Source organism: Corythoichthys intestinalis, chromosome 21 (genome assembly GCF_030265065.1).
Source record: "Corythoichthys intestinalis isolate RoL2023-P3 chromosome 21, ASM3026506v1, whole genome shotgun sequence".
Classification (NCBI taxonomy): domain Eukaryota; kingdom Metazoa; phylum Chordata; class Actinopteri; order Syngnathiformes; family Syngnathidae; genus Corythoichthys; species Corythoichthys intestinalis.
In genome coordinates, this window is record NC_080415.1 from 16,202,046 (window position 1) to 16,212,578 (window position 10,533).

General features: G+C 38.2%; 1 protein-coding gene across 1 annotated transcript in view; it reads right to left on the reverse strand.

The window, feature by feature from the left end:
* The window catches only part of timp2a (TIMP metallopeptidase inhibitor 2a), a 35,002-nt gene extending 24,469 nt beyond the window's left edge, over positions 1 to 10,533 (reverse strand). The window contains exon 1 of the mRNA XM_057826171.1: positions 10,155 to 10,533. Within this exon, the coding sequence (XP_057682154.1) occupies positions 10,155 to 10,278 (124 nt within the window). The 5' untranslated portion in view covers positions 10,279 to 10,533. The remainder of the gene's footprint in view (positions 1 to 10,154) is intronic.

Consider the following 10,533-nt stretch of genomic DNA (forward strand, 5'->3'; position numbering starts at 1 on the left):
CGGCAAGCTTGAGTCTGATTGGTATAATGGAGTTATGTGATTGTTGTTGTGACGTGTCATTGGTAAAACTGCTCTCTGGCAGATAAAAAAAAAAGTGAAAGAAAATCTGTAGTATAAAGAAAAAAATGTAACGACTAGTGTAGCCCAAAGTAGCATTTCTTCTTCACAAATCTACTCAAGTAGAAGTAAAAACGTATGGCTTAATAATACTACTCTTTGAAGTACATTTTTCCCACAAATTTACTCAAGTAAATGTAATAGAGTAAATGTCATGTGTTGCTACCCACCTCTGCAGCTAACAGAGGGGTTCACACAATCTTGGGTGTAATATTTACCGTCACCAGTGTTGTTAATCTTACTTTAAAAAAGTAATGAATTACAGTTACAAATTACTTCTCCCCAAAAGTAATTACGTTAGTAACTCAGTTACCTGTATGTAGGCATGTGCCGGTATGAGATTTTGACGGTACGATAACCGTGGGCAAAAATACCGCCGTTTCATGGTATCACGGTATTGCAATTATAGCTCCAAAATGTGTTATTTTGAGATGTATGGGTTAAAAAAAAATTTTCCCCCCCCATTGAACAGGATGTTTTTTTTTTTCAGAACATAGTTTCAAATTGGAACATGAATATATTGTTAAAATAAATTATCAATAAAATAAAAAAATATATATATATATTTTAAATAAAATTAAAATAAATATAACTTATAGACTATACCCACAGCCACAGCTCAAGTTGCTCAAGATTAGAGCAAGAACAAAATAATTTCCATAAAATATAAAAACACTTCTGAATAAAATTTTTTAACAAATTCTACTGCATGACTCTTTTTGGAGGGTGGAAAAGCTCAAGTGAAGTTTTCAGCCACTGTGTGAGCTCCAGTCTACATGATGTCATGCCTATGTGTTAAAAAACAAAGAATTCATAAGTTAATAAGTTAGTTAAAAATGTATAAGTTGGTTTAAAGTGTAAATATTGTGGTGGAAAGGTTTTATCTAAACAAACAAACAAACAAAAAATATTGGGAGTGAGACCTCTCCTTGATCCAGCGAACGTGGATTTGTGCTTAGGGCAAGAGCATCTTTCTCAATAAGCGATCTTTGATGCTATCTCTTTTTCCCCTTCATTCAAGTGAATCAAGCTTGTTTTCTCACTCTGCGGCTGTAACACTCGACAAAGTTGTTCTCCCAACTAAGCCTAAGGTAACATTCGTCTTTGTAAGCTTTTAGTTAGTTTGCATATTGAATTTGAAAGGAAAATGTGTGTTTTGTTTTTGGCAAACTTTTTCATGCATGGTGCTAATCTGTTGAAGCTACTCACACATGGAAAAATACAATTGTACAACGTTTTAAATGTTTCATTTTGTATATTCCACTTACCACGATTTGAGAGCTCAATAAATTGAAAAAAAGTACGCCTTATGTTTGGAGTATTTGTTTTTGGGTTCACTGGCTGTCCCAGGGGTTCCCAACCTATTCCACTAAGGCACACTGTGGGTGCAGGATTTCATTCTTACCAAACAAGATGACAACACTTTTTCCCCAATCTGGTGTTTTACAAGTGCAATCAGTTGATTGCAGTCAGGTGTGGCTTGTTTTAGCAGAAGCCTCATTGGTTCAACTGTCTCTGCTGGATCGGCTGGAACAAAAACCAGGACCCACAGTGTGCCTTGAGGACTGGGTTGAAAACCCCTGGTCTAGCCGATAGCGTCACTTTCACACACAGCAACAAACGGGAGGGGGTGAGCTCTGCCGCGCCAAGCCACTTCTGGCTGCATTTTTGACACATGAAAAATAGCGAATACCGTACTGCGGTCTGACGAAAAATTTTAGTGGTTTTGAAACCGCAACGTTTTCACACCACGGTAAACCGTTAAACCGGTAACCGGCACATGCCTACCTGTATGTAAGAGTAAATGGTTACTTGGCAAAGTAACTTGTGATAATTTTCATGCCCCCCCCCCCCCCCCAAAAAAAAAAAAAAACGGTCACACAATGTGAAGTTTAAAGGGTTTTTGGGACAATTGGCCCTAGCCCAATTCTTTACCCTAAACTTAACTAGACACAGGTGTATTGTGGATATTGCGATAACTAGATAATACCCTTTGCTATGTGTGGAAGTCATTTAATGTTATGAATCAACCGTTAAAGTTGTTAAAATTGCACCCGTTATTGCATTAGTTCCCTTCTGTCTATTTTCGACATGTGTAAGTTTTAAAACTGTTTCATCATTTAAAGATAGATTTAAGTTAAGTTTAGCCGATTTAGGAGTCATTTGCATCTGGTTCTGTATATATGTGATATCTACCGAAGCATCATGTGGGCGTAGTTTGCAAGCTATCGGCTACAGTCAGGTATTATTGGAGCCATCTAGCGTAGTAGCATCAAGTTTGCAACGGCGTCACACTCCCTTGCCCGCTCCTGCTCTGCTCTCTGGTCTCCGTGAGTCAGTCTTTTTCAGACTTTTCTCGCGTCAGTCAACAAACATCGCAACGTATGGTAACGCACGCCTTTCCCGCCTCAGTAACGGTAACGGCGTTGCCAAGATGAGAAAAGTAATTAATTAGATTACTCACTACTAGGGTTGTTCCGATCATGTTTTTTTTGCTCCCGATCCGATCCTGATCATTTTAGTTTAAATATCTGCTGATCCCGATATTTCCCGATCCGCTTGCTTTTTTTGCTCCCGATTCAATTCCAATCATTCCCGATAATTTTTCCCGATCATATACATTTTGGCAATGCATTAAGAAAAAAATGAATAAAACTGACGAATATATACATTCAACATACAGTACATAAGTACTGTATTTGTTTATTATGACAAAAAATCCTCAAGATGGCATTTACATTATTAACATTCTTTCTGTGAGAGGGATCCACGGATAGAAAGACTTGTAATTCTTAAAGGATAAATGTGACTTTGTATATTGTGACTAAATATTGCCATCTAGTGTATTTGTTGAGCTTTCAGTAAATGATACTGTAGCCATTTAACTGTTCTGCCCAAATGCATGATGGGAAGTGCAACCATGACTGTGCGTAGTGGTACCAATTGATATATCTTCTCTGCGTTGGGAAATAACATGGGGTGTTAAGAAAAAGATCAATTACTACCTTTCTTCCACACATTGCTTCCCACGATATTTCTAATCATAGGGAGAGGGATTGTAAGGCTTTAGCCAATTAAGAAAAGGCTTCAAAGGCTGCCAAAATTCACTCTACTCATTTTACGCTGCCTTTTAGCTCTATATATAGGTAAAAGGGCGCCATTACAGATTGAAAGCAACGTGAGTGGGTCGTGCAGCGCATGCGTTAATTGCGTTAAATATTTTAACGTGATAAATTAAAAAAAATAAAAATAAAAATAATTACTGCCGTTAACGGGATAAATTTGATAACCCTACCTTAAGCCTAAACTAAAGACTGGATGAGTGTAACATATTATGTCTAACGTTAAATACAATTAGAAAACGATTTAATTAAAAAAAATAAATATATATTTTAAAAAGGCATGTCCGATATTTTTTTGCTATTTCCGATACTTTGAAAATGACGTGATCCGACCCGATCGATCGGGATGATCGATCGCGACATCTCTACTCACTACTGAAGAAAATAACGCCGTTAGTAACGCCGTTATATTCTCACGCTGTTATTAACAACACTGACCGTCACATCAAAGGCACTTTGATTAAAACCGCTAAAACCCTCCCACTTGTCATTTAAAATGTCAGTAAATAAGCACAGAAACACACACAAAAACAAAGTGGAGGAATCGTAACTTGTCACTTGTATTTTTGCACGCATTGGGACTTTCACTGCTTCCCGTTCGCTTGAAAACGCTGGATGTAGCCAAAGTGCTACATATCATGTGGGCACTGCGGCATTTCTTGGCAGATTTTAAATTGTGTGTGTCGCATTACTGTAATCTCACTTTGCACCCCCACTCCTTGCAAAAAGGAGTAAAAATCATGTAAAGAGATGGAGGAGGGAGAAAAGTTTGTAGTGTGTTTGAGATACGATTCCTCCAACCCCCACTTTACGAGAGACCGACCCTTTCCACACTGCCTCTCTTTTCTCTTCGCGGTGCCACGTTGCCCCGGCCGAGCTCCGTCAGCATCCCGATGGTGTTGTAAAAAGGCTGTCTCGTTTTCAGATTATAATGCTCACTGCATTCATAAAAAGAAAAAAAATGACAGTATTGTGAATGTAGAATGTGTAGTGAACTGCAGCAAAGATGCTGAGTGCAAAGTCGCTAATGTGTGATTATTAAGAGTGTAATGCTATTTGTATTCGTCCCGTGCAGTCATGGTTCGGTGTACGCAGTCAGATGGCGAATACGTTCGGGTAAAAATAAAATAGATAAAAATATCCATCTGGGAGTATAATCCAGGGGGTGGTAGATGAAAACCAGGAAAAAAAGAAGACAAACCAAAACAGGGACAAATAAGTTATCATTGATCACTACTTAGAATTTAAGGTTATGGTGAGTGTACAGAGTAGGAACTATCAAATGCAGTATTACTAACATCTACAACTACAACCATCTGTAATCCAACAATGAAAACGGTAGCATCTTATTTTTATAAAAAAGTTACCAAGGTTGCCAGCTGGCGAGTGTTATCTGACCGTTTCCTCGGTGGATCACTACAAAAAAAGGCTGTGTTGTCTTAAACTGTAAATTAACAACTGTCAGAGCAATAAAAATACAAAGTTACACAAGTTTGATGTTTTCTTCTATTTATTTTGTGCTTTAATAAGAGGTGCTTTTGAAAAAAAAAATTCTATCATTAATACTATATATATATATAAGTATTATAATAATTATTCATTGCCAATCAGATTTTCATAAAGGGTGTCATTTTAAAGATGTGTCGACTCTGAATTCTGAAGTAAGTGGGATTAACTCCAGAAATCGTTATTTATATGATGAAAATGACGAGCTTTTATTTTGAAATGTTCGCCGGAAGTACGTTCGCTAAACAGCTAACCGTGAGCTTTACACTCCGCAAAAAAGCTCTTTTTTGTCATTGCATGTGGTGTAAGCAATCAATTTTTTTCATTTGCAAATGCTGTTTAACCAGCGATTTTTCATGCTAGAAATGTCACCATTTAACCGCAAGTTTGCGTTTTGGATAACACTGCCAATGTTTTAAAGCAGGCTAAAGTAGGTTGTCTTTTTTCCCTATTAGCCTCAATGTAGCAATGCTAATGTTTACAGTGTTTAATATAGATGTGTTTCCTTCTTTTGTATGTTTGAACTTTAATTCTACGGCGTGTTGATGACCAATAAACATCTGTTAAAGGAACTGGAGTCTCGTGTGCCATCAGCACACACGCATAAATGTATGCACGCGCGCGCATGATAACATGCAACCGTGAAAAATACCGCCCTCATTTTTATTTACCATGCGATAAATGGACTCATTGCATATCGCAACAGGCTTAGCAACTTCAATAAAACATGTCGTTAGTTAGTTAGATGGTCTTACGATCTGCCAGCTTGTAATAGTCTCCTGTCGTCTTCCAAAATTACAACTGGGTGACAGCGCATTCGGTGTTCATTCACGGCTGACGTGAGGCCAAGCTTGGCATTGAAGAGACAGGACACAACAGTGTACCCTCCTTTGTTTTTTTTGAAAGAAGTCAATGTTTTGGCCACTCTGGTGCACTTTTTTGGCTTTGTGCCGCTTTCCCGTTTGCATACCAAACGTCCGACATTAAAAACACCCCCCCCCAACATTTTTTTTCTCGGATCTACACAATTCATGTAGGTCACCCTTTTTCACTTTAAAACGGCAAATTTCCTCAAAAGGTGAGAGATTTTCATGCCTGTTTCTTATAACTTTAAAAGGTGAAGACCTGTGCTCTTTAAGACTCCCACATTTCCATCAATCTAGCCATTTGAATTGTTTAACTGGTTCAGGCTCAGAGGTCAAGGGAGCGCATACAGCCAATTTCAAGCTTAAATTGGGTAGTACCCTGGACTGGTTCCCAATTCATCACAGGGAACACATTGTATAGAGACATCCATTGATACTACTTGCACTGAAGTCAGGTAAGTGTTCCACTACACCATAATATGAAATAATCCAGTATTCATGTCATGCTCAATACACTTTTCCTAAGCAAATTGGGGAGAGTTTTCCACTAGCCCACAGATATGGAAGAGTACTGGGGCATCACTCACAGTAGGAGTTTCTGAGTATCTTTTTTAATTTTTCCCCATCCAAAAACTGCCATTTCGGTCCAAATTTGTAATGCTTGCGTGTTTTTTTCCATACAAGGCGTGCACAATGCCAGTACATACGCATTCTGGATAGTTTATGGACAACTACTTGGCTACTACAAAGACAGCAAAGACCTAGAATTGAATTTTAGAAAATTTCGCCATTTTTGTAAAGAAAAAAATTGCTAGTTTTCTCGTTGCTCATTTTGGTGCCATGTTAACGCATCCTCTGTCAACAGCTCATTTTTCCGTTCCAATAGCCCTTTATTCAACGTGACCCAGTAGGAATCAAGTTGTCAGGTGGTGTTGTTAACAAAAAAAAAAAAAAAAACTTTTTCAACATACGTATTGAATCCCTAAAGTTAAATAACCTAATTTTTCAACGATTTATTTATAACCCAAAAAATATCTACCAAAACACTTTTTTTTCTTTCCAACACCAGAGGGTGCTGCAGCACCTCACTTCCCGCGCCGTTGGAAGAGTAAGTTAAACGCTCTAAAGGACACTTTTCTAAAGAAATCATAACACATTTCATACAATGTAAAACTCATGTTGGTCTGTGAAAATATATATTGAATAGAGCGCTCCCCCCAACCTATACTGAATACAGTCCCTAAGGTATCAGCTATTTTTTATGTCCCACAAATGCATGGAAAAATCCCTCACTTGCAGCTGTAAGGCTCAACCCTCCCCAACCGGTTGTTGCTCAGTGTCAGTGAGTCAGCTGTGCTACCCGATGGCTGGAGAAGGTGAAACTCACTCCTGAACATTTTACCCCCATTAAAGAAAACAAAATCACTGGTATGGGAATACTTCAGCTACAGAAAAGTTGCAGACGGCCTTGGCTTACAGAAGGGCCGACAGACATGTAAAACATGTTTGCGAAGGGTGACTGCCGAGGAGGCAATAGCTCCAATATGATTTCGCATTTATACAAAATTAATGGTTAGTAAACACTATCATCGTTTCCCACCAGCTAGGAGAGTTAACTCTGTTTAGTGTGTCTAGCGGTGGTAAAACATGTTTTTCTGTCTCTGATAACTGTGTTGAGTAAGAGTGTGTGTGTGTAATGTAAACATGATACGAGTCATACACACGTGCTTTTAAGGGAAAATAATTCAATTATTTTTGTTCTGATGATAATGTTATCAATGGCTGTGGGTTTACGCTCACCAAAAAGGACTGCATTTATTTTAATTTTATTTAGAATATACATATATTATTACATTTATTTTAACTTAACATTAAACTTCCAATTCCAATTTGTGAATGTTTTGAAATATTAAAACCTTATTCAACGGAAAAAAAGTTAAAAAAAATTTTTTTTTTAAAGTCCGATATCTCAAAGTAACACATTTTAGAGCTGTAATTGCAATACCATGATACCGTGATATTTTTGCTTAATGTTATCATGCATAAGCATGGCGAGCATCCTCTTAAATTCTCCCTCTCACTTGTTTACATCTCGTCGTGACGTCTTGGTGGGTTTAATTATTTGAAAATAAAATACTGTTCTTGCAGTGTGTGTATAGTCATAAAAAGAAGTGCTGCGTTCATTGGTTTGGTACCTCTATTGAGATCGAATTAATCCTTTAAGTCTCAGGTCATCATTGTAGATTTGAAGCTGTTGAAACTTTTTTTTTAATTGCCTTTCATAATCGACGTGCTTAAAAAAAAAAGTATATCAGCCTCAAATATCGGCTTACAAAATCCGATTTGTATATCGGCAATCAGCTGAAATTTTATTTAGATATCGATCTCAGCATTGGAATATCCCATATCGGCAGGGGTGAAAGTGGGCCAGAACGGTCAGGAACGCAGTTCCTGTATAAGATTCACGGCTGGAACGCAGTTCCGGTATAAGATTCAGGGCCGGAATGCTGTTCCGTTACACGGTGCTTTGATTCCAAAAATATGACAGCAACTGTCAAAACGCTATGTAAAAAAAAGAAACAATGCTGAGCTGCCACACATGCATTTCATCTCCAAGAAGAAAACAATGTACCAACAGCAGATTTACATACGCAAGTGTTAACAACAAGCATAATAAAGTGCTTGTGTAGCAAAATCCATTTCCACCAATATTTATGATTGATTTTATTCCACGGACGGCATGGATGTTTCCCTAGCTGCTGCAGTTATCAGAGTCTGACAATGATGAGTCATGTCAATGTGCGAATGCACGCAGCAAAGCAAAACGCCTGGACTCAATTATCTGTTCAGTTGGCTGACATACTGACATGTGATCAGCAGAGATAGTTAGCTCTGATTGGTTCAAATGTGCATGTTTTCTGGAACAGCAAAAAAAAAAGTTTGTTGAACTGATGCGACAAAAAAGGGCAATGCAACAGAAAATGGATCAAATCTTAAAGAGCAAGAAAGACTTGAGGAGGCTTATTTATCATATTTAGTTTTATTTGCTCTGATGGGGAGGTTCAGAACATCTTAGCGGTCAATGTGCACTTTGGACTTATAGTTGTTCATTTATATTAGGCTACTTATCATTTCCTTATGATTTAAAAAAGTCAATGTTTGCGCGATCTTCAAAATATATTCCATTTCACTCTGCATAATATAGCTCATTTGTACTTTTTTTTCTGTATGTATGTTACTTTTATCTTTATTATATAAAAAAAAAAAAAAAAAAAAGAAAAAGTAAATGTTTACATTAACTTCAATTTTAATATACATCCTATGTTCTAAAGTAGTTAAAATTGAGATTTGGCATTTAGTATGTGAGGAAATGAGGGAAAATGAAAATTAGGAGTTGGAAGTTGGGGGTTTTGCCGTTTTTGTTAACTTTTATTTTGCAAATCATTGAAAAATACAATTTTGAATGAAAATCACTTTTTGTGTGTGTTATAGAAATAACTGTGCCAAAACAGTTTTCTTTGCATTTCAGTAGTTTTAGGAGGTTTGACGCCCCCCCCCCCCCCCCCCCCCCCGAAAATAAATAAATAAACAAACAAAATTTCTGGCTCCGTGGCGACCTTCACGTCGGGGAATTCCGGCAAGAAATTCTAGCCATTTCCCCCCCTGCATATCGGTCACAAGAAATTAGGGGTGTGATAATTTATCAATATGGTGATTTATCACAATACTTCGTATCCCAGTAGGTTATTGATATTCTCCCGTCAAGAAACGATATATCGTTTTAAAAAGATGTCACTCAAAGTACCCGATATATTGCAACCAAAGTTTTCCACTAGAATAGTTTCTTTAAACTCAGTGGTTGCCATTGCCAGTCATAGATGTCCACTTCATTTTGACTGGGAATGTAATGAATCGGACGTCTCGCGCCGTCAATAGCACTCAAACATGAGCATTCGAAGTCAGTCCTCACAGTTTCAATAAATTTGGTGTCTATAATTGTCAATGGAAGGCATTGAGTTAAGACCTTTGTTTAAAAGTGCTGCATTAACACTGTGTCGCTATATTTATTTTACATGTTGCAATTAAATATTCTCAGTCTGTGAGGAAGACTAAAGTTTTTGACAGATTGCTTGCGACAGTGCGAAAAATTATCAGTTAATTTTAAATAGCTCGTTTTTCTCTTAAATAGTTGTATTGTGGAATATCGCAGACTGATTTCCAGACCCGTGTGCCAATAATTGATTTAATATATTTGTTATTTGGTGATACCCAGAGGTTCACACCCCTAGCCTACAACTTTGCTCAAAACGAATGCATGCATTACTTTTCTTCTTGTTATGAACCAAATTTTTGCAGTAGGAGGGGTCTGCAGAAGGACAGTACTGCTGCTGTTTCAATCAGTATGCAGCTCCAATCGTGGCCTTGAACAGCACAGCGCCACTAAAAAGATTGACTGCCAGACTGCTAGTGGTGGCGCATGTGAAACAAACATCAACAAAAACAACCGGGAGCGTGTCCGGACATGTGTGGGCGGTGTACTCACCCACGTCGGCGTTGCAGAAAGCCTGTTGCGGGTGCACCGGGGCACAGCTGCACGCCTCGGCCAGCTCCTCCGCCCGCCACACGAGCAGCAGCGCCAGCGTGCACAAGACGCCGTTCACACTCATTGTTGACGCAGACACAGCGACGCTGGCGTTTTTCTCCTTTTTTCCCCCTTGCAGTGGTGGCGGTGCTGTTGTCAACGAGGAAAACAAGCTTCCTTCTTTTTGTGTATGAATTGATAGAAATGTTTTTTTCCGGACGTCAAATACGTCACAAAGGTAAAGTGAGGTTTTGGCTCGCCTTGGAGTTCTGCTTGACTCAGGTCTGAAGTGTCGTTCGAGGACTCTTGTTGTTGTCTGGTTTTATAGGAGTTGCCCTCT